A 24,899-nucleotide genomic window follows, 5' to 3' on the forward strand; every position below is an offset into this window, starting at 1 on the left:
TTTTTAACAAAAAAAATTATTAAATAAATTTTTAACAAAAAAAAATGAGGTACATATTTTTTTAACAAAAAAAAAAATAAGTACATATTTTTTTAACAAACTACTTAGGTACATATTTTTTTGTTTAACAAAAACTGATGACTCAAGAGTTTCATCATCTTAAATAGTATTTATAACACACAAAAAAAATAAAATAGAATAAAAAATAAAAATGTAATACTAATTTTAAATAACAATCGCGGTAGAGTTCCCATAATCAAGAAATGTTAATTTAAAAAATTACAATATTTTTTTCTCTTACTTACGAATTTAAAAACCAAATACTTTAGAAACCTGAGTTCCACATCTGTATTACAATTTTTGATGCCTCAAGTGCGACTTTGTCATTAGTACAAATCAACATTATAAAAAAAAAATTATGTTTACATTTTAAATAACATTTTGCACATAACAAATTTAGACAAAAAATGCCTCACAAGGGCCTTGCAAGTTGCGAAAAATTTTATTAAACCTAATATAAACTTACCATATTTTATTCAAAACTTAAAGCTAGCGGTATTGTTGCATATTTTACAAATTCATAAACGTACGTATTTTCTAAAAACGCATAAAAAATGTGTTAACACAGTAACAAAATTAAAAAAGGGGAGAAAAAAAACACCTAACTTTACAATAAATATACAGACCATATCATTCGTCAGATGTTTCGGATATTCTCAGCTGCTTAAAAAATCTTTGCTCTAAGTCCATGAATTGCTCTTTCTGTTGCGCTTCAGCGCCATATTCATGCCATAAATTCTCAAAATCAAAGATATCGCCAGCGAATTCATAGTCAAAATTATGCTCATCAGAAGCAGAAAAGAGTGCTGAGTTCTCCATTATGGCAGAGAGCTGCAAATATATATGAATAAAATAATGCCGCTCAGGGAGAGATGCTAACTTTAAAAACAAAACAAAAAAGTAATTATAAAATATAAAAAAAAAAACTGTAACCACTGAACGTTATGTGCTCGCGGGAGTGATGGTAACTTAAGAGACAGAGAACTGCAAATGCATATAAATAAAATAATTTCGCTCAGGGAGTGATGCTAACTTTAAAAGCAAAAAAAAAGTGAAATAAACAATAGAAAATACTATAACCACTGTTTGTTATGTGCTCGCGCAGAAACTCCCTACTATAAAAAATCAGCGCTCTACGCGCTCTTCACTCAGTACTAATACTAAATTCATCGCGATTGGAAGGCGCATAGAAGCACAGCCTTGTCCACACACACGCAAACACACACACGGCGCCTTATCAGTAGCAAAAAACCAGCTGATCGTATAGCAAATACATACACACATAAGTATTATTAAATTTTGTACAACGAAAATGTCGCGTAAAAATGCAATCAATTTAATGCAAGTCATTGTGAACAAATCGTAAGTTTATTGGTTTTTTTTGTTGCAAATCAATCAATAAATTTGTTTTAAATCAAATCAACATCAATTTAAATTAATAATTTGTCTTTAGCTGCAGCTGTCCAGCACACTCGCATGGCTACAGCTCTGGCACTGGACAAGCGGCTGCGGCGGCCAGCCAAACGGGCCAAATGGAATACGCTTTTGAGGTGAACACTGCAATAAATTCAATTAAATCGAATTAGTAACTGCCTCTTTCGCCTAATGCCTAGATGTCATCGTCTACGATACGTTTCGGTCCAGGCGTTTCAGCCGAACTTGGCGCTGATCTACGCAACTGGGGTGCAAAGTCTGTTTGTTTGGTTACCGACGTGAATGTCGCCAAATTATCCAGCGTACGTACAGCTTTCGATTCGCTCAGCCGCTATGGCATACAATATGAAATTTATGATCGGACACGCGTTGAACCGACCGACGCCAGCTTATGGGATGCGGCGACCTTCGCAAGGGGAAAACAATTTGATGCGTTTGTGGCGATAGGTGGTGGTTCCGTAATTGACACTTGCAAAGCAGCCAATTTATTCGCTTGTGATCGAGAGGCAGAATTTTTGGATTATGTGAACAAACCGATCGGTAGGGGTAAGGAGGTATTGTACAAATTGCAACACTTTGAAATTATTCTGCTAAAATTATTCTGCGTTGCTTGCTTACTGTTTTCTTTGTAGATAAATGTCGCATTGAAACCGATGATCGCGCTGCCGACTACTTCAGGCACCGGTTCAGAGACTACCGGTGTGGCTATTTTCGATTATAAGAAGTTGCATGCGAAAACAGGAATTTCTAGCAAGTTGTTAAAACCCAAATTAGGTATAAGTGCAAAACTTATAAGTGTAGGAAATATATTTTAATGCGGCAATTATTTATTCCAGCCATCATCGATCCACTGCACACGCTCACTCAACCGGAGCGTGTCACTGCATTTTGTGGTTTTGACGTTTTCTGTCATGCACTCGAAAGTTTCACTGCCGTAGATTATCGCGAACGTGGTCTCTCACCTGCTGATCCTAGCTTACGGCCACCCTACCAAGGACGCAATCCCATTTCCGATGTGTGGGCACGTTTTGCACTCCAAATAATACGTGAGCACTTTATTAATGCCATTTACCAAGCCGACAATGTGGAAGCACGCTCGCGCATGCATTTGGCGTCTTCTATGGCTGGTGTTGGCTTCGGCAATGCTGGTGTACACCTTTGTCATGGCTTATCATATCCAATATCCGGCAATGTACGCCAGTATCGACCTGCAGGTTATGCCAATACACACCCGATTGTGCCACATGGTTTGTCGGTGGTTATAAGCGCACCAGCCGTATTCCAGTTTACGGCGCCCGCATGCCCCGAACGTCATTTGGAAGCGGCACAAATACTTGGCGCCGACACAAGCAATGCCAAACTTGTCGACGCAGGGCGTATATTGGCCGACACAGTGCGCACTTTTATGCAACGCGCTGGCATTGAAAATGGTCTAAAGGCGTTGGGATTCAATAGCGGCGATATACCAGCATTGGTGGAAGGCACTTTGCCACAGGAGCGCATAACCAAATTAGCACCGAGAGCGCAAAGTCGCGAGGACTTGGCGGAACTGTTTGAGAACTCCATGGAAGTGTACTAAAAATGAAATGTACTCACTTGAAATTTTGATGTGAAATTCGGTTTGAAATACGAAATGGTTATTATATTGATTCCGCTTTGTTTGATAAACAGTTTTGTAAATATTGACGCACAAAAACATAAACTTCACTTTATATAAATTTTTGAGCCAAACTTTCGTAACGGTAGACTACTTATCCACCTACGCACACAGAGCTGCCAGATGAGTGAATGTCATTCTAATGTGATTGGGGGATTTGTATCTAGTCAGTTCTTTTATTAAACTAGATGGCTAAACTTGGGGGGCGGAGGGGGAGGGGCCCCTATAGATCCCCCAGGAAAAGCTTAAAAATTAAGATTTTGACGACCGTATTTGCATTCTGTATTGAATTATTGTTGAAGAGAAATGTATAAAGCGATTGTTAACCCAGCAAGCATTTAACTTAGGTTTTATAATTCATACTATTTATGAAAATAGTGTATAATCGTAAAATTTATAAGTGACACTGGCGAAAAAAGTATTATTTAAAAAAAAATTTTTTTGTAACATGAATATACAGTGACTCACAGCTTATTTGATGCAGGTAATACTTTTTTAGAAAAAAAGAAAATGACTCGAAGTTTATTAATTATTTAATAAAAAATTGTATACGACTTATACTGAGATATGTATATACTATTTATCACGGCAGAAAGAACAATAACAAAAACAAAGCTTGCGGAAAAAATATAGAAACAAATAGTTTTCTCATCAAAATATGCTCACAGCTTAAATGATGCAGTGTACTTCTGCTCAAATATGAACGAGACGGTATCAATAAAACGGTCCGCGGATGACATATGGCAAAAATAATTTTTTTGTTTTTTGGTAGGACTATTATAAGCTTACGTGGCAAATTTCAGCGTGATATGTCACATAGTTTGTTTTTTGTGCTACTGTAAACAAGTCAAGTTCGAATGTGTTCTTCGAATTTAACGATGGAAATTCAAAGAATTTGTTTGAAATAATGTTATTCCAACAAAAATTCGGCTTCAGACGCCTTAAAAATGTTGCAGACAACCTATGGGGACTCTGCTCTATCGCGTGCACGTGTTTTCCAGTGGTACAAATCGTTCAAAGAGGGCCGTATATCGGTTGAAAACTTGCCTCATGAACGTCGTCCAGCAACATCAGTAAACGACGAAAACATTGGAAAAGTAAAGGAAATTGTGCTTGAAAATCGCACAAATCGCAAAATCGGTTAACGCTGAATATTATTTAGACGTTTTAAAGCGTTTGCGCGAGAACATTCGTCTTAAAACGAAGGAATTGTGGGACAACAAGTCATGGTTCTTGCATCACGATAATGCACCAGCTCATACATCACGTCTTGTTCGCGATTATTTGAACAAAACTAATGTTAATATCGTTCCGCAAGCATCGTATTCACCTGATATGGCTCCATGTGACTTTTTACTGTTTCCCAAGCTCAAGTAGCCGCTCCGTGGAAAACATTTTGAGACAATTGAAGTCATAAAAGAGAATTCGAAGAACACACTCGAGCTTGACTTGTTTACAGTAGCACAGAAAACAAACTATGTGACGTATCACACTGAAATTTGCCATGTAAGCTTATAACAGTCCTACCAAAAAACAAAAAATTTATTTTTGCCATATGTCATCTGCGGACCGTTTTATTGATACCGTCTCGTTCATATTTGAGTAGAAGTATTTTATACTTTCACTGAGAATGCAGTAACGGTGAAATGTATTTTTCTGTTTAGCTTAGCGTCTTAAGTCATTCTCAACAAATTTTTGTAAAGAAAAGTTGAAAAAAGGTAAAACGTTATTCGTCATTATAGAGGGGGCAAAAGCCAACGAAAAATTGCAGAAATTGTTGCTATTAGTTCCTCAACTGTCCAGCACATTATAGAAAGGTTTCGTCATGAAAACAGGATAGAAGAGAAGGGCAGATCTGCGCCAAATAAAATATTTAATGATGCAGATAGGAGGTGGATTGTTCGCAAAGTTAAAGAAAAACCCGCTTTAAGCGCTCCAAAATTAAGGAACGAAGTCGAAAAATACTTAAGCAAGATCTGTAACTCTGAAACTGTTCGTAAAGTTCTGCGCGAAGAAAATTTTCATGGAAGGCCTGCCCGAAATAAGCCGTTGATTAATGCTCGTAATAGTAAACAAAGAATAGAGTTTTGAGAGACAACATTTGAACAAAGACATTTTGTTCTGGAAGTCCGTTGTTTTTGCGAATGAAAGCAAATTTAACCTTTTCAGGTCTGATATGAAGTCTTGAGTTTGGAGCAAACCAAACACTGCGCTTCAACCATGTAATTTCCGCTCTACAGTTAAACACGGCGGGGGCAGTGTGATGGTATGGGGTTGCATGTCCTATTCAGGCGTTGGAAATTTAACATTTATCGATGGAAACATGAATAAAGACATGTATCTGGAGCTGTTAAAAGATAATTTAGTACAAAATGCGGATAAAAAGGGCATTAGGGATCCGTTTAGGTTCTACCAAGACAACGATCCCAAGCATACGTCTGGTATTGTAAAAACTTGGCTTATCTGGAACTGCCCACATGTAGTACAGATACCTGCGCAGAGTGTAGATCTCAACGTTTTTGAGAATTTGTGGTCAGTGCTGGCAAATTAAATAAGAAACAACAATATTTTTAATGCTTCTGATCAGAAACGGGCACTACAGGAAGTATGGGATAAAATTAGTTCCGATTATACATCTATAAATCTATAAATTCTCGATTAAAAGCTCTTCTGAATCAAAAGGGATACCCCACTAAGTATTAGCCGTAATCATGAAATCGAACTATTAATGGGTTTATGTTTTTTGAATACTATTAATTTAGTGCATCATTTAAGCTGTGACCTCAAAACTGTAACTGAATTATTTTAATTTGCCATATCTTCCTTATGAAACATTTTTTGTTATTTTTTGTGATTAAATAAAATATGTTATTTAACAATAAAAAATATAGGGTGATCAATTAAGAAGAGTTTTTTTCATTTGCGTTTTTTTACAGATCGCGCGCGAGTTGTGGCAAACTGTCATCGTGGATTTGTTGAACAGCGTTTGGCATTTCATCATGGAAAGACTCACACCGCAACAACGTCTACAAATTGTTCAACTGTATTATGAAAATCAGCGTTTGAAGAAGATCCGCTGTTTTCGAGCAAAATTTTGTTCAGCGATGAGGCGCATTTCTGGCTCAATGGATACGTCAATAAGCAAAATTGCCGTATTTGGGATGAAGAGCAACCAGAACAGGTTCAAGAGCTACCTTTACACCCAGAGAAAACAACGGCTGATAAACCAGCTCCGATTGAAGCTCTGGAAGCCAACATTACGTGTGTTATTCACGAAATGCTCGAACGAGTGATTGAAAATTGGACCTTCAGAATGGACCACCTTAAGCGTAGTTGCGGCCAACATTTGAATGAAGTCATATTCAAAAAGTAAATGTCAAAGAATGTCCTTTCAAATGATAAATAAAGGTTTTGAACATAATTTACATTTTTTTTTTTTTTTTAACTATTGAAAAAAGCACCTTATAATTGATCACCCTATATAAGATTTTTTTCTGTAATGGAAAAACCATAAAATATTTGACATTTTAATATTTTTTTTTTGCTGCATCAAATAAGCTGTGAGTCACTGTATGTACATTTTCAAACAAAAAAGCGCCGCAGGTGAAAATTTGGACTAAGAAATGATGCGATTTTTTATTCCTAATTCGCTTTTTATGAAAATACTATTTTACCCCGATTTTTAGTCCAAATTTTCACTACTTATAAAAATAATGATTTATCCACTCATCACGCAATTTTTTACTTCTAATTTTCACTTTTTTTGAACAAAAATGCGCCGCAGGTGAAAATTTGGACTAAGAAATCGCGCAATTTTTTATTCAAAATGTTCACTTAATAAAAAATAAAATAAAAATGTTTTTTTTTTTTTTTGTTGTAACATATGTAAATGTAGGGTGGGTAAATTTCAAGGACCGATATTGAATATGAACCATACCTAAACGTCAAGTTTTTTTCTGCATTTCATTTGATATTTTTCAATTTCAGACTAATTCAATTTGAAACATAGCAAGGTACACAATCAAGCAATGCGTTAAAGTTATTCAGGCTTATTATGAAAACGGGCGTTCAAATCAAAATGCATATCGCGCACTTCGTGAAAAAAACCATCTTCCGTGATGAGGCACATTGTCACCTCAGTGGATTCGTCAGTAAGTAGAATTGCCGCATTTGAGCGAATGATAATCCAAGAGCGATTGCCGAAAAACCAATGCACCCACAAAGAGTGACTGTTTGGTGCGGTTTATAGGCCGGCGGCATCATTGGGCCGTACTTTTTCCAAAAATGAGGCCGGTCAGGCAGTTACTGTGAATAGTGTTCGCTATCGTGAGATCAGCCAGAATTGGAAGATATGGATGGGGACGATATGTGGTTTCAACAGGACGGTGCCACTTGTCACACAGCTAACGAAATAATGGCTCTTTTGCGCGAAAAATTTGATGGCCGAAAAATCTCATGTCGCGGCGATGTCAATTGGCCGCCAAGATCGTGTGGTTTGACACTGTTGGACTTCTTTTTTTGGGGTTATTTGAAAGAAAAGGTGTACGTCGATAAACCAGCAACAATTCAAGAGCTAAAGGATGAGATAATTCGGCACATTAACGGCATAGAACTTCAATTATGCCTCAGCGTGATCGAAAATTTGGACCATCGGATGAAGGTGTGCCACCGAGGCCGCGGCGGCCATTTGGTTGATATTTTGTTCTATACGTAATTGAACCATACCAGTATTATCATAATAAAGAGAAATGACAATAATTAAAAAAAAGTGTAGTTTATTCAAAATCAACACCGGCCCTTAAAACTTAACCACGCTTTGGATAAGGAACTATTTGCATTTGGTGGTCTTTGGAGGTGTGCCCCTGAGACCACGGCGGTCATTTGGCCAATATTGTGTTCCATACGTAATTGAGCCATACCAATATGATCACAATAAAGAGAAATGACAATAGTTTCCTAAAAAAATTTTATTTTATTCAAAATCAACACCGGCCCTTGAAAGTTAACCACCCATTGTAATACATCTCCAAATTTTCACTTTTTATGAAATTACTATTTTATTGCCATTTTAGTCCACATTTTTACTATTTTTTGTTTTAAATAATGATTTATCGAAGGCCAAAGGTTATTTTAACTCTTTTCAAAAGCTACAAAAGTTCTAGCGAACCTCATTGTTGGTTGACTGGGGTTTTTCGGTTTCTCTTTTTATTCATTTCTCGCTACGGTTCCTTTGACAGTTCTTCCCGCACATTTATTTTGTACCTTTAGAAGAATATTTGTTACAATAGAATTTTAATAAAATGCGTAGTATTATTGAGTAAAAATGGCTTTAAATAAAATCTTATATTAATAAAGAATTTTTATAAGTGAGTATTGTTGCTTTTCTGTGTTTGTATTTAAGTCAAATAACCGTCTGTAATAGGGTATTTTTTCAAGCTTATGCAAGAATTAAGCATTTTTAATGTTAAATATTGCTATTAATTCTTAATGGTAATTTATAAAAAGTACTAGAAATCGAAAGGCTGATATAGTGAATACATTTAGGGGTTATAATTTTTAAATTCGATCCACGCACTTAGATATTATACGAAAATTTAACGTGATAGCAAGGGAAAGCCAGCCCTACTCTTCTACTGAATCAAAAGGATAACCAGTATATAATAAATGTATTTGGAATGCTTCAGTTCTCTTACTAAATCTTAATCTGTATCTTAAATGCATCTACGTCATAATAATTTCTTCATATATTCCACTACATTAGCCAACTAATTAGAAATTTTCGTTTCTGCTGAGCCACAAGTGGTTTAAATTTCTGTGAACATTTGGCATTGCTTTACAAGCGACTGCTAACAGTTTGACATGCACTGTTTGTGCTGCGCATTTTTCTGAACAGCTGGTTTGCCGGTCAGCATCTGGCAACGCTCTGTACTCAGCACGTGCGATTTGTTTGGGTATATTTTGCTGCGCGATTTTTCCGACGTTTTTTTAGTGAATTTGTTTGTCTACTGAAATAATTACACTTTATCAGCATTATAATGGTATTTTTCACCTGCAATCACTGTGGCGAATCTGTCAAGAAACCCGCTGTTGAGAAACACTACAATACCAAATGCCGCGGCGCTCCAAAAAATGTTTCTTGCATGGATTGTCTAAAAGATTTCCACGCAGAGGAGTACGTGGCGCACACTAAATGTATTACAGAGGCGCAAAAATACTCTGGCAAAGATTACGTACAAAAGGAGCCAAGGAACTCGGGTGCCAAAAAGCAGGAGAGCTGGATGGACATTATACGTGCCATACTCGACTCGAGCGATTACAAATTGAGCCCACAGGCACGCGGTGCATTTGAACGTTTACAGAGTGTCGACAATGTGCCACGAAAGAAAGTGAAATTCCAAAACTTTACGAAAAATTGCATGCGCATGCCAGTGCGTTTAACCGAGGAAGTATGGAGTGTGCTGGAAAAGGAGCAAGAAAAGATGAAGTTGGCAAAACAAAAGGAAAATGCAGCGGTAACGAAAAATGGCGTGGACAAACCAGTACAAAATGGTGTGAAACGTGAAGCAACTCCGGAGCAGGACCACGAAGAGCCAGCTAAGAAAAAATCTAAAAAGGATAAAAAAGCCAAAACTGAAAAGTCTCAGGATCATGAAGATGTAGTGGATGAGAATGTTGAGCCAACGAAGCCAGCGAAATCAAAGAAAGCGAAGGCAACTGCAATAGAAGTGGAAGCTGAAGCTGCAACTAATGGGGACAGCGAACCAGCCAAGAAAAAATCTAAAAAGGATAAAAAAGCCAAAACTGAAAAGTCTCAGGATCATGAAGATGTAGTGGATGAGAATGTTGAGCCAACGAAGCCAGCGAAATCAAAGAAAGCGAAGGCAACTGCAATAGAAGTGGAAGCTGAAGCTGCAACTAATGGGGACAGCGAACCAGCCAAGAAGAAATCGAAAAAACAAAAGACGCAAACAGAAGAGCTAATCGTAGCCGAAGAGCCGGTTAATGATACAACGTTGGAAGCGAATGGTGAAGTTGAATATGAATTCAAATGGAGTGTTGTGCTAGAGAAAATTGTGCGAAAGAATGCAGATGGCATTGCGGTGGAAAAACTAAAAAAACGCGTATTAAAAAAATATTCTACCCAAATTGGTGGCGCAGAATTAACGGCGAAACAACTGAAAACATTCGAGAAGAAGTTTGAGAAGAATTTGAAAAAATCGCCAGCCTTGCTGGTGGAAGATGGCACCGTAAAAGCCTGCTAGACGAGCGAAATTGAATTAAATTTATTGCTGAGTGTTTTTAATTTATAAGACATTAATAGAGCTACTGAAATGTACTAGAAATTAATTACTTTGTATTTGTATACAAATATACACTAGTAAATAGAGAGTGTAGTAAGATTTGATGGGTAATAAGATTTGCATATCAAAAAAAAAAATCAAAAGAAATAAACGATGAGAATGAGAACGCATGTTGTAACATATTTTGTTTTTGTTTTTTTTTTGTAACATATTTTTTTTGTAACATATATAATTTTTTTGTAGCATATATATATATTTATTATTTTTTTTAGCATTGTTTTTGTAATATTTTTTTTTTTGTTTTTTGCACAAATGTGAACCTTACAGGTATGTTAAGCTAAGTTTTTAATCGAACTCTGCTTTGATCAAACAAATTTGTTTGTTTACATTTATTACCGTTATTAAGCTTACATTTATGCGAGGAGTTTACCGTTTTTTTTTCGATGGAATTTTTTGCGTTCTATTTTATTTATGCTTATTGCTATTTTGAAGTGGACACAAAAATAGCACATTTTAACTTGTGCAGCGGAGAGTAAAACCTTAAAATATTGTTTCAGCGATTTTAAGTATAATTTTTTGTTTCTCAAGGAAAATTTTAAAGTAATAACTAAAAATGGGACGTGGAAAACATTGCACGCCGGAGAAAAGAGCTCTTATATACCGTAAGAGTCAAAAGCTATGCAGAAATAGCTGAAATATATAATATGCTCTCGGAAAATGGTTTATAATGATCTTAATTTAGTTAAGAAAGATTCATCCTATCTAAGCAAACAAAACGGAAAGAAAACCAAAGCCGCGAAAAACTGGTGTGGATAGAGCTATAATATGCAAGAGCAAAGCAGCAAGAGCAAAGCAGATCCTTTTAAGTCGGCACGGCAAATAATGCTTGAAATAAACCAATAGCCTGGTCTACAGGTGTCCAGAAAGCTTGTAGGAAGGCGACTTAACGAAGCCCAGCTGTTTGGCTGCATAAGCAGAAAAAAACACTCCTCTCAGAGACATGTCAAACACCGACTTGCCTTTGCAAAAGTCCACAAAGACAAATCTATTCACTTTTGGACCGATGAAACCAAAATAAATAGGATGAGACCAGATGGGAAAACTATTGTACGTCGTCCAAAAATCAAGCGCTAAATCCTAGGTAAACAAAAAAGACGATTAAACACGGCGGCGGAAGCATCATGGATTGGGGAGCTTTTTAACACACTTTTATTAGGTCGGGTTGTATGTATGTATGTATGTAACGGAATCTTTCAGCTTAATTTTCACTGGCTTCTAAAAATCTGATCGACTTTGAATTTTGCACACCTATCAAGAACCGATGACAATGCAATAATTTGATAAAAGTTTTCCATTATCCTTATTAGGATTGCCAGGATTAATATTTTCTTTTTTTACCTGTGGGCAAAAAGTAAGGTGAATTTGGTTGTAAAATGAAAAATCTTTATTTATCCTTCTAAATCAATTTCATCCCCTATCGAAAACAATCCCCTCTCGATGAAATACACTTATGCCAACGATTTTTCCAATCCTCGAAACACGCCAAATAGTCCATTTCCGGTATAGCCATCAGCACCTTCTTCGATTCAGCTTTTTTTTCCTCAATCGACTCGAAACGCGTTCCCCGGAGTGGTCTCTTGAGTTTTGGGAATAGCCAGAAGTCACACGGAGCCAAATCAGGCGAATACGGTGGTTGCGGAACGATATGCGTGGAGTTTTTGGCGAAATGGTCACGAAGAACGAGTGCAGTGTGAGACGGTGCATTATCCTGATGCAAAAACCAAAAGTTGTTGGTCCATAATTCTGGTCTTTTTAGACGAATTGCTTCACGTAAATGACGCATAACACTCAAATAATATTCCTTATTAACAGTTTGGCCAGGTGGAAGGAATTCATAGTGCACCACACCACGAAAATCGAAAAAAACTGGCCAATGGAGTGGGGTAGCCGTTTCTCAGGCTCCCTCCACGAAATAAGTTCTTCATCCCGATTACTTCTTTATCACGGCCGATAACTGCATAGCTTTAGACTCACAGTCGATAAGAAAGGATTAAATATAACACGAATATATCGAATCATTAATTCACTGACTGCAATGATAACAATAATTTTCATTCACAATAAAAAATAGTTTAAAAAAAAAAACTAAAAAACACGCTTTTTTGCCAATCGAACTAAAAAGTAGAAAATAAGTTTTAATGACAAAGGGACCTATAATGAAGTAATAGCAAATCGAACGATCAGTCATAGTCAACTACCTCAGAACAGAATTATAACAAAAATTAAGATACAAATAGAGTAATTCAAATTAGAGTTAAAAGCGTGGGATGCATTTTGCTTCACTTTTATAACCTTCTGTACATATGTAGGTAGTTGCCAATAGAATGATTGTAATATTTACTATATCAAGCATCCCACGTCGGTGTAAATATATACAATCGACCTGGAAGCCAGCCGCGAAAGAATCAATGCAGGTATAAGAAGGATGGATGTGAGGGTATTAGACGAAATCGTGGTGGAAAAAGAAATGCTAAACTAAGTGATGAGATTTTAAACTATGTGGAGAAATTAATTGAAGAAAATCCATCAATTACTTTAAAAAATATAAAAAAAAACAAAAATTTTTGAAAATAAAAAAGGTCAACATGACCACAACAACGGTATTTAATGCATTAAAAGCTTTAAAAATAACATTAAAAACCGCCACAATCAACCTGGACCGTTTAAACTCCAAATCAAGAATTGAGTAACGTAAAAATTATGCACTAAATTTTTCCCAAAATTCTCCACAAACACATGAGAAAATATTTGTTATTGATGAGTCTGGTTTCAACTATCATCTTCGCAGAAATAAAGCTCGATCGAGGAAAAATACTTCAGTCTATGTAATAGTTAGTTCCAACAAGAGGAAGAAATGTTTCATTAATTTTAGACATGAATTCAAATGGTATTATACATTCTCAAGCAATTTCTAACTCAACAGTAAATTCATTTTTTATTACATTTCTTGATGGATTATATAATAAATTGCTGAAAGTAACATCGTAGAAGCATGGTTGGTTCTGGACAATGCCAGAATCCATAAAACTCGGAAAGTACGCAAAAAGATTAGTGAGACTAATCATACGTTAATTTTTCTATCACCATATTCCCCCATGTTAAGTCCTATAGAAAAGGTATTTTCAAAAATAAAATAGTCTGCACGAAATTTGCTGGCCGATCCACAAAATAATCAAAATTTGGTACAGATTATTGAAGAATCACTGACCACTGTTCCTTCTACTGATTGCAACATTTATTACATTGGCATGTCTAGGAAACTACCGCTGGCTGTAGCAGAACAACCGTTGCATTAAATGCTTTGTCCAAATTGCTTTATTTACCTTTTTCTGATTCTTAAGCTTGTTAGTATACATTTTTTGTTGTAAATATTCAATATTACATTAATAAACATTAATTTGAAATCAAGAATCTTTAATTTGAAGTTAAAAACCTACCTATATATTATTATTTTTGTTTTAACATTTTTTTTGTAACAGTTCTAACCGAAGCCGGTCTACCTGATATCTCGTACAGGGCTGAGTACAATACTATGATGCTATTACCTAAGATTCTCCATTGCCGGAATCAGCTGTGTTAGCTCTGTTTTGCTCCATGCACGCAAAACTAGGAAGAAATCTACATTATCACGGTGCATATCATTAGTACAGGAAATGGACATAATATCGACACCAACATTAGTAAAAACAGTGTGTAATCCACCTTTCATGATTCCTCAATCTTCATTCATTTCCGTTGTTCAGAATCACCATAAAAATAAAACCAGTTCCAACGAATACCAGCAAATATTTCGTGAAGCCTTACAAACATACAACGAGGGCTGGGAAATCATATATACCGATGGATCGAAATCTGATACCAGTACAACGTTTGCTGTCACAAACACACTTGGTGCCCCCATTACCGTCGGTGCTCTGCCCACATACTACTCAGCTTTTACAGCTGAAGTAGCTGTTCTGCATGAAGCAGTACTGTACTCCTCTCGTAAAGATGCCAAGCATATTATATGCACAGACAGTAAGTCTTCAATAGACGCCATTCTTAACTCATCAAACGAATGCCATCTCATAAACAAAATCTGCCAAAATCTACTTCAGTATAGCTCCATAAAAGTAATGTGGGTAATGACATACAGGCATTAGAGGTAATGAGATTGCGGATAAAAGAGCCAAAGAAGCTGGCACCGAACCTCTTCTTTCTCTTTTCGATTACCTCACAAATGCAGATATTCGTAAACTCTGCAAAAAACCGCAGCACGTTAGATGGCAAACAGAATGGAGTAAATACAAGCATTTCTATAAAAACTGCAACCCCGATGGTGCACGATCGACCTTTCCTGGAAACCTGCCAATCAAAAATATAAAAAATTTTGTTAGGCTAAGAATTGGACACACGATTACCACACACACGCATCTACTTAACGGCGATTCGGCGCCACCATGCCCCTCTTGCGGCGACAGCAACCTCACGGTATCTCACTTGCTCGATGACTGCCCAGAGAAACAACACATCAATACAGCTCTATTTACTAACACTAAACCTTCTGATCATCTTAAATTTATTAATGCCACCAATGTTAATATTCTATCGCAATTCGTATCCCTATGTAAAATAAGCATATATAAGGTTGGCCAAAAAGTCTTGCGGTATTTCCGCGGTATTTTTGCGGACCGCTTGAATGCAGCACTCATGCAGAAGAGGCCATCTATGACCAACAGAGGCCGAATTGTCTTCCATCAGGACAACGCCAGGCCACACACATCTTTGGTGATGCGCCAGAAGCTCCGGGAGCTCGGATGGGAGGTTCTTTTGCATCCACCGTATAGTCCGGATCTCGCACCAAGTGATTACCACCTATTTCTGTCCATGGCGAACGAGCTCGGTAGTCGGAAGCTGTCCACAAGAGAGTCCTGTGAAAATTGGTTCTCCGAGTTTTTTGACAATAGGGAAGCGAGCTTCTATAAGAGGGGCATTATGAAGTGGCATCTCGTTGGGAACTCGTCATCGAACAAAACGGCGTATATTTGACTTAAATCGCATTATTATAACCAATTTTATGAACAATTGAAAATTCAATAAAAATACCGCAAGACTTTTGTGACAACCTTATAATTTAATATCCTCACATCAGCTTATACATCTTTCTGTATGAAATATTATCACCTAAGTATGTTAAAAAAAAAAAATGTTTCTAGCCGACGGCCCTGGCAGCCAGTGCTTTAGATTTAAGTGTAGCAATTATTTATAATTGTTTCTCTTTAAATAAATAAATAAAATAAATAAATAAAGTAATATATTTTTTTTGTTAGAAGTTTTTTTTGGAACATTTTTTGAGTTTTTTTTGTAACTTATTTGTGTGTTTTTTTTTTGGAACATATTGTGCTTTTGTAAATATTTTTGTAGCATATTTTTTTTTGTAACAACATTTTTTTTTTTTACTTTCTTGTGTGGTTTTTTCTTTTGTAACATAGTTTCTTTTTTTTTTGTAACATTTTTGTTTTTTTTTGTAACATATTGTATTTGTTTTGTTTTGTTTTTCTCAACATATTTTTGTGTTTTTTTAGTAACATAGTTTTGTTTTGTAAATATGTTTTTTGTTTTTGTAACATATTTTTTTGTTTTGTAACATTTTTGTTTTTTTTTTTATTTTTTATTTGTAACATTTTTTTTTTGATTTTATTTTTTTGTAATAAATTGCATCTCTTTGCGATTTTTTTTTAAAGGAAAAAGTTAAAGCACTGCAAAGTTTTTTCTGTCTTCTAATCATTTAAAAAGTATAAAAAAATTTTTGTACTGGTTAAAATGAGTTGAAAAAAATGTTTAACATAGAAATTAGTAGAGCGCTGCAACGCTGGAGTTTCCAACTGGCGTCAAGATACTCGTAATTATTATCTAAAGCAAAAAATGCAAATGGATTTCCAATTATCATGATTTTTTATTCTAGATGAACTAAGAAAACTGAGAGAAATTTCAAAATTTCATCTTTTTGAAGGTTTTAAAGAAAAAAATGCCTTTCTATAAAAAAAAATTCACTTCAACTTGGTATAAAAATCTTGAAAATTTATTTTTATTTATTTTGTTAGTTCAAATAGAAGAGAATTTAATACTGAAGGGAACAAGCTATGATTCATTTCAAAAGGTTCATTAGTTTTTTTTCATTCATGTACGCCAATTCAAAGAAATCATAAAAATGAAAAGTCGAGAAAAGAAGATAAAGTTTGTACTATAGCTGTCCGGTCACAACGTAACTACCTAACGCTCGCCCACCTTTGGCTTTGTATCTACGGAATTATTGAGAATTAGGCTCTGTAACTTTGTGTGAATATTCTGAAATATATTAGGAATCGCTTAAAACGAAAAAAAAAAATTGATTTTTTTGACCTTATAAACCAGGCTCCCCCCTTAATTGCTTTCGAGAATTTTATGAGAGATCCGATTTTCAGGTCCGAGAGTACTGAAAGATTGTCAATTGTTGGAGAGCCTAGAAGAGCGAGTCGACTTCTGGCTAGGCCGGGACAACTGCACAGCAAATGCCTGCTCGATGCTTCCTCATCTTCGTCCTCGCAGTATCTGCAAAGGTCGTTTTGTTTTTTTCTTTTGTAATTTTTTTTTTGTTTTTTGTAAGATTTCTTTTAGTTTTTTTAACATATTTTTTTTTTTTTTGTAACACATTTTTTTTTGTTTTTGTTTTGTAACATATGTTTTTTTGAATTTTCTTTTTACTGCAGCAATTCATGCATACAAACTTACATATGCACCTGCTTGTAAATGTGGCTATGCGGTTAGCTTATATGGTAGACTCAGATTTATCTGCGTTTTTGTGGCTAAAGTCAAATAAACATTTAAAAATTCTTGAGTCATAATTAAGTTTTCCCTTTACTTACAAAGTATAAAACGCAGCTGTATTTGCAGTCAAATTCAGTGGTATTTTGTAGAACCAACTAAGCAGATCCTAAGCCCGTTTCGTCAAAATGCGTTTCTACAAAACTATCGGCGTTCTTGCCTTTCTGGTGTACGCTGCAGCGACGTTCTTTTGTGTGGACGCAGCACCGGGAGTTTTACATCATCCCCATCCTGTAGTGCTTGTAGAGCGTCCTGTCGTAGTCGTGAGAAAAGTGGTGCATCCTGTAGTGGTCGCACATCCGGTGGTTGTATCGCATCCAGTCGTTGTGTCGCATCCTGTTGCCGTGGGCCATCATCATCACCATCTGTCTATACATTAGTTTTGGACTTTGGATTCCCAATAAACACCGAGCTCTAGATTGGACATGGACAATACTTATTTTTTTATGAATAATTTAATACTTATATATCTGTGGATTGTTGTTGGAAAAACATTTTACTTCAGGTTTTTACTTGAGGTCGTAGAAAAATTTTGCATTTTATTATAAATGAAGTGCTTTTCATAAATTTTTATTGAAGTCCACTTGAGTTGTTTAACAAAAAAAAAATTCAATTTTTGTTTATGATTTTGCTTGGAATACTAATGCTTCAATAATAAAACTTACCTTTGGACATTTTTATTTTCATACGATTTTATTATTCATTTAATAGTAATTACTTACTGAATTTACTATTTCACCAATTAACAAGTAATTCATAAACAAAATTCTTTTTGCATCCCAAAAACTGATGTTCTCACCTTCTTGGCCGATTTCTGGGCACAAACTCGCTTCGGAGTCGAAAAATCGGATTCACACCACTCTTAAGCCTCTTGTTTGTATTCAGGATCATGGTGATAAACCAAAGTTTCATCCAGGTGGCACAAAATCCACTTTATCCTTTCGAAAATGCTCTAAATTTAGCTTTCGTATGTGTTTTTATTCCATTGTTAGTGAATGCACACAACTTTCTGAAACCCAACACTTCAGTTAAAATATTGCTTACACTGCCCAATGAAATGCCTAGGACTTCTACTAAATCTCTTTTAGTCACCCGACGTTTTCCCAACACGATATCCTGTATTTTTTCTACGGTTTTTGTTGTTGTTGTTGTGGTTGGACGTACTTACCGTGAGCTTGTACGAACAGGTTTAAATTCAGCAACTCATTTTTCTATTTTACTAATTGAAGGCAAAAAGTCCTTATGCACTTCCAACATTCGTTCATAAGTTTACGTTGCTTCTAAACCTTCCAAAAATAAAAATTTAATTACCGCACGATACTTGGGTTTTCCATTGTGGAAATGGTACTAAATAGTTTGCAATTAAAGAATGAACAAAAAAAAAAAAAAAATTGGCTAGTAGCAATGCCCTCTCTTATGGAACCGCAAAACTTATTGAACAACCTGGTATATTGCAAAATTAGTTAAGGGGTTAGAACTAAAAAAAAATTAAACAAAATTGATTTTTTTTTTGCATTTTCCTAAAGTATAATATCTTAAAAATATTGTGTGAAAATTTGAAGTGAATCAAACAAATACTTTTCGAGTTATTCAACAATTAACAAAGGGCACTCCGAAGCGAATATCAAAACTTTAAGTGCATTTTTCTGAAAACTGTTTTTTTTGAAGTGGTGATCATCATCATCATCAGGTAGCGATTACAACTCAGAGTGAGCTTTAGCTGACTCCACAATCTTCTTCCAATCTGCACGGTTCATAACAACAGATCTCCAGCTCCTAACTCTTAGCTTTTTCAGGCCGGCTATGGGTTCGTCAAGCCAGGTTAACCTTGGACGTCCTCGGGCTCGGGTCATTAGACAATTCGTTGATAAAAAAAGATTTTTGGGAGCGGCTGTCTTCCATGCGCACAGTGTGCCCTAACCATCGAAGCCTTTGGGATTTAATGTGGTGATCACTGTAACTTAAAAACCGCTTGGTAGATGTCAATAAAATTTATACTGCTTTTAAAAAACATAAAAAACTCTTGCCTGATGGAAGGATTTTTTTTTTCAAAATTTCGATTTTTTTTAACACTTAATTCTTGGTTTTTTTCTCAAAAATATGAAAAATATTGCCTGAGGCCGCCATATTGTTTATTTTGAAAGAGAAGCTTAGATCAGGCACAAGATTATCTATTAATAAAACTAATTTCTCTTGTCCGATTGATTTAAGATGAATCTCCAAGGACTTGTGATGATCACTGCAAGGGACTTCTGGAGAAACGGGCTCAACACAAACAGCGATAACTTTTACAATTATTAATATATTTTTTTTTTTTTTGAAATTTAGTTAAAGTCAAGTCGAAATATAATGTGTTAATGCTATGTTTTTATTTTTGTAAAATAAAGCAATTGACTTGGAAACAAAAAAAAATATATTCAAAATCATCATTTTTTCGGGACTCTGACTACCCCTAACCCCTTAATAACCAAGAAGTACAAGCTAAAACACGAAAGATACCTTCAATGCTTTCGATTTGTTTTTCGGAAACTGCAGCAACGGTGACTGTAGGCTGTGGTTCCGAAGTAAATATGTACATACATTGGCAGATTTCTATTTAATATATGACTTTAAATCTTTATAAATTTTATCTAAAATATATCTACTTACATTCTTCATTTTAATCACCATTTTTATTTAAATTCAGAACTTTGACTAGATTCGTATATTTTAATTTGGTTTTATGTTTACTTTACGATCAGCTGTTTTTCTTACTTGCAAATTCTTCCAGGTAAAAATGTATCCAGTAAAAACTTGCAACTTCCCCTCAAAATAAAATGTCATTTGCTCTCTCACTTTCCCCTACTTTGCAAGTTTTTTTGTATATGTGCGTGAACACCAAAACTTGATAATTTGTAGTAAATTATTTGATTCATGAACACAGACCTTAGAACTTCATTCTGCATAAGTGGATTTTTACCAAAAATGCTGTTGGTCAATGAAGTTAAATTTGAAATTTTTTTAATTTCAAGTAACCGTTTAAAAATGTAAAAATTTAATCATCACTAGAGTACTGATTTACATTTTCTTCCGAGCTTTTTGCGTTTTACACAATACATAAATTCCACATACAAATACTTAAATGGTCGAGTGATTTTCCGCCAATTTTCTTGCAAAATTTACAACTCAATTAGCAGCTAATCGATCTTGGCAATCTTTGGAACATAAACAAAACCGACTTGTCTTCGAATTTGACATCTAAACGCATTTGACATTTATTCCGCTTTGTACTACAAAGTACTACAAAAAACAAAATCCTACACTAAAGATTTGCTTTCAATACAACCGCCAAGATTCTCAGATCATATCAGTAGCGGAATTTATGTTTGTGACATCTGCCTAAATGCTTAGTCGCAGCAACAATAGTTGATATTCATTTATTATGCGATTCTACGCTAAGCGAATGGTATAAAACGTATCAAATTTGCACAGCTCATTGTTAGTCAGAATAAAGTTGCGACACTATTATTAGCTTCACAAAGCGAACGAAAAGAGTTGAGGTAAACATAACTTGTTTTATTACTCCTTTATTCATTTTCTGCGACAGCAATGAAGTGGTTATCGTTGTTCTTGGTTTTCGGGCTACTCGCCTTGATCGGCAGTATGGGTTCGTTAGTTGCTGCCGAACCACATCCTGAACCGCGTGGACGTCCGCCCACCACCTCACGTCGTCCACCAACCACCGATACTAATGATGCCGGTGAACGGCGCTAGCTGGAGGAGAATGTGAGTGGTGGCGAGAGCAGCACAACGAGTGTGGAGTATACGGAACGAAGAGAGCATTTTAAACCGAAACCGAAACCGATGAAATGTGCCACACCGTTGAGGAAGGATCGCCGTAAAATTGTTGTGCAATGTTATGGTGAAGAGAAATTGCAATATGTTGAAATTGTTTTTGTTTGAGATAGAAGAAAAATGACAAAATTTTTGTATTAGTTGTCTCAAGAATGTTAAATAAATTTAATGTTTTGGAATTGTTTCAATTAATATCGAATCAAAAATTTTTATAAAAATTGTATGACAATCGTTAAATAAAATTTTTGTTTAGTAAAAATAAAATATCTTATTCAAATAATAAAAAAATGTGTTTAATGGAGACCGACTTTATAAAAGGTTTAAAAACATTGTCGAACAGTTTCTGTGTCACAGAAAAGGGCGTTGTCACTTCCGAGTGAATTTCAAAGTAGTTGCCAGAAAATTTTAATGAGAAGTGAATTAAATAACCTGTCCGTTTAATACTGAAAATACTACACTTGTAGAACAAAGTTATAGTGCAGTTGGTTTTAATTTTTTTCTTAGTCAAAAATATTTTTTATTTCTTAGTCAAAAATTTTTTTTATTTCCAGTTTCTAGACTTGAGTCATGGAAGACCGGTGGTATTAGTCGATTTCTGATATAAATATTATTGTCAATGTTCTATAGTAGAATTTCACGAGAGTCAAGTTTGTTGAACATTTTTATCCTGAAGCATTCCTTTTTTCGGGTCACTTCGACTCCATTTCGAAAAGTGCACGAAAGTCCCTTTATATGAGAGCTTTGAGGACTAAAATGTTCTACACAAATTTTTGTCAGAAAATTTAAGTGGGATTACAGTTCACATAAAAATGTTCAGTATTAGTTGTTCGCTCGTAACTGATAGAAGTAAAGGGGTTTCCAATAAGATATGTTATTTTGATATTCAGATAAAAATGCTTTTTCTTTTAATATAAATGATCGGGTGTTTATTTCATTATAAAGAGGAAGGTATACCGTTAATAGTGGAAAATAACATCAGTTATATGACCACCACGGCCACGCTTACAGGTCAATATCCTTTTCATGAAACCATAACCGAATTGCAGAGTGGCTGCCCTATGTCCTCGATAGCCTAACGAATTCCATCTATGAGGTATTGAATTGACCCTGGGCTGTTGGCGTATACCTTCTCTTTCACGTGGCCCCAGAGAAAAAAGTCACAAGGTGTTAAATCCCAAGATTTCGATGGCCAATTGTGATCCCCTCCTCGAGAGATAACACAGTCCGGAAACTTCTCCCGTAAAAGATCAATGGTTTCGTAGCTTGTTTGACTTGCCCAGATCAATACCATCCAATTCCGGCCATAATCATAATCATCGTTAATCATCTCTCCTGTTTAACACCTAACACCTGTTATTGGAATACCCTTTTTTTACCCCCACACCATTAACTCTGAAAATTTAAGAAAACAATTTGATGAGAGATGTTTCTCAAAAATGAAAAAAAAAATTTCCACAAAATTTTTTTTTTGCAAAATTTTAACAAAAAGAAATAAATTTTTTAAACAAAAAAAAAAAAACAAAGGCATCTGTATTTTGTTGGACAGCTAGGCAGCCTCACGCACTCTTCAATCTCACATAATAACATCCGCGTTCGTTGAGGAATGCTTCATTTTTCTCTTTACGCTGGAAGCAAGGAACACCGTCTTAATACGCAGGGTACCAGGACATGAAAGTCATTATGGCAATGAACTAGCAAAATGAGGCGTCACATCAAAATTCCATCGGCCAGAATTCGACCCACATAAAGGAAGTTACCAACGACTGGGAAAACAAGAAAGTCATATGCCACTGAATGGACAGTCCAGGGCAAAGGTGGCAAACAGCATGCGAAGAGGGCGCACTTCAGAACATCTCCTCTCATTTCATAGTTTATCTTTAATAGAAAAATATATAAAGTGCAGTTAAAACTCAAGAGAGTCACAATTTGTACATATTTTTTCCAAAATAATGTATTTTAGAGACTGTTTTTGTCAAATCCTCACTTTAATGAGGGAAAAACGGTTCTCGCCTCTATTAGCACTTCCATTGAACTAGAATTTCAATGAATTTCTATGCCTTAATAAGTTAACAAACTGATTTTATTAAACAAAAAAAAAACGAATTTCGTAATTTGAAATCTTATCACAATCGAAATATCTGGGAGGAATCCTCGATAGTAAACTTCTTTGTAGTCACTCGTTGAAATAAAGGCATCCAAAGCACTGACTGCTTTCTGGCAGTGCAAAGGTGTCTTTGGGAAAATGTGGGGTCTTGCCCCTAGCAAGATCCTATGGATCTACACGGTTATAATAAGACCTATTATCACCTATGCATCAGTGGTCTGGATGGGCAAATTCTCTCTCGTGGGAGTCAGGAGGACCTTATCAAGATTACAACGCACTGTGGCCATCTGTTGCACTGGAGCTTTTCCGACTACTTCAGACCCGGCATTAGATGCTGTGATTAGTCTACCATCACTTGATGCTTTCATCCAAGGAGAGACCTTGAATGCCATCTACAAGTTGAAACACAATGGGAACTGGTACGGCCTCTGTCCGGTATTGGAAAACAGAAAAGACATGGAATTTGATACAACGATTCTTTCCATGCCCCTTGACTCCATGCCAGCAAGAGTCGTACTTGAAAAGAGATACAGTGTGTTGCTCTCTGAAAATGAGCCCGGTAAACACTGTTTTCGCATTTTCACGGATGGCTCCAGGATCGAGCACGGCTCCGGCTCTGGGGTCTACGTGGAATACAGCGGTACAAAACTGCATTTTGCTCATGAAATTCATGCATCTGTGTTTCAAGCGAAGGTGTATGCGGTTCAAGAAGCGATGAACTTTGTTGTGGAAACCAGATGGAGAGGCAGATCTGTGTGTGTGTCTGCAGCGACAGCCAAGCTGTGCTCATGGCTTCAGACAGCCCCTCAACCATATCAGGGGTATTCGAGTCCTGTAAATCCAAGCTGAACTATGTCGGTAGACTAAATACTCTGATGCTAACATGGGTCCTGGGGCCAACTTCCTTGGCCCATAGCACGCTTTGCCACTCCCTTCTGCGGCCATCAAAACCACGGTTAGCAAATGGGTTACTACAACCCACAAGCGAGCTTGGAAGACTGTGAGAGGCTACATATGGCCTAAACTGATGTTACCTGTCATGTCCGATCGACTGCCGCAAACCCTCTTGTCATTACGCAGAAGGCAGTGCAGACGGCTGGTTGGACTGATGATGGGCCACTTTCTGTGGGCGAAGCACACGGAAAAGGTAGGCATCTCAGACAGTGCACTCTGCCCAGCTTGTGAAGAGGAGGAAGAGATCGCCGACCATTTCCTCTGTGCCTGCTACGCTTTCGCTATAATCAGGTTTGAGACCTTTGGCACTGTTGTGTTAAGAAGGGACCGCCTTGACTCTTTGACATCACAAGATCTACTCAGATTTCTTCGGAGAACGGGTAGATATAAAGAAAATTAAAAGGGAGTCCGAGTGTAATACAATCCAAGCGTAATACAATGGACTTAAATGTGACTTGCTAATTGTCCTGACAAAAAAAAGCGAATGTGTCTTTCTTAGGACGCCGTCTTAGACCTCTACCTCGAATGGGAGGGATGTTTTTAGTGGAATCACCACACACATTTTTAACCTAACCTCAGCAAAAAAAAAGTAGCACTTGTTGGTAAGACAGATTTTCCGTTGGGTTATTATATTATAGGAGTTAATGCTCGT

General features: G+C 36.0%; 3 protein-coding genes and 1 long non-coding RNA gene across 5 annotated transcripts; 3 read left to right on the forward strand and 1 right to left on the reverse strand.

Moving 5' to 3' along the window:
- Positions 1–124: 124 nt before the first annotated feature.
- On the reverse strand, positions 125–3,298 carry LOC129244040 (uncharacterized). Of its 2 annotated transcripts, XR_008582363.1 has the most exons (3): positions 3,091–3,295; positions 687–891; positions 125–597 (listed from the first exon to the last, which is right to left on the reverse strand). It is a non-coding gene; the product is annotated as an uncharacterized LOC129244040 (long non-coding RNA). The 2 variants fall into 2 exon arrangements; XR_008582362.1 differs by lacking the exon at positions 125–597 and having other exon boundaries at positions 3,091–3,298.
- On the forward strand, positions 1,275–3,146 carry LOC129244039 (probable hydroxyacid-oxoacid transhydrogenase, mitochondrial). The gene is made up of 5 exons (XM_054881635.1): positions 1,275–1,422; positions 1,514–1,610; positions 1,674–2,048; positions 2,127–2,268; positions 2,331–3,146. The coding sequence occupies exons 1-5, from the start codon at positions 1,373–1,375 to the stop codon at positions 3,071–3,073; spliced, it is 1,407 nt and encodes a 468-aa protein (XP_054737610.1). The 5' UTR covers positions 1,275–1,372; the 3' UTR covers positions 3,074–3,146.
- A 5,759-nt stretch (positions 3,299–9,057) lies between the features above and the next one.
- Positions 9,058–10,632, forward strand: LOC129245923 (cell growth-regulating nucleolar protein). Its single transcript, XM_054884367.1, has one exon. It carries the CDS (start codon positions 9,187–9,189, stop codon positions 10,411–10,413), a length of 1,227 nt encoding a protein of 408 aa, XP_054740342.1. The 5' UTR covers positions 9,058–9,186; the 3' UTR covers positions 10,414–10,632.
- A 10,233-nt stretch (positions 10,633–20,865) lies between these two features.
- Positions 20,866–21,305, forward strand: LOC129246309 (uncharacterized). The gene has a single exon (XM_054885020.1). It carries the CDS (start codon positions 20,944–20,946, stop codon positions 21,106–21,108), a length of 165 nt encoding a protein of 54 aa, XP_054740995.1. The 5' UTR covers positions 20,866–20,943; the 3' UTR covers positions 21,109–21,305.
- Positions 21,306–24,899: the final 3,594 nt, after the last annotated feature.

This window comes from Anastrepha obliqua, chromosome 4 (genome assembly GCF_027943255.1).
Source record: "Anastrepha obliqua isolate idAnaObli1 chromosome 4, idAnaObli1_1.0, whole genome shotgun sequence".
In the NCBI taxonomy this organism is placed as follows: Eukaryota; Metazoa; Arthropoda; class Insecta; order Diptera; family Tephritidae; genus Anastrepha; species Anastrepha obliqua.

Coding starts and splice junctions, on each gene's coding strand:
- LOC129245923 (XM_054884367.1), top strand. CDS start 9,187: ATGGTATTTTTCACCTGCAATCACTGTGGCGAATCTGTCAAGAAACCC.
- LOC129244039 (XM_054881635.1), top strand. CDS start 1,373: ATGTCGCGTAAAAATGCAATCAATTTAATGCAAGTCATTGTGAACAAA. Junction 2,049..2,126: donor CGATCGGTAGGGGTAAGGAG/GTATTGTACAAA, acceptor TTTTCTTTGTAG/ATAAATGTCGCATTGAAACC. Junction 2,269..2,330: donor GTTGTTAAAACCCAAATTAG/GTATAAGTGCAA, acceptor TATTTATTCCAG/CCATCATCGATCCACTGCAC.
- LOC129246309 (XM_054885020.1), top strand. CDS start 20,944: ATGAAGTGGTTATCGTTGTTCTTGGTTTTCGGGCTACTCGCCTTGATC.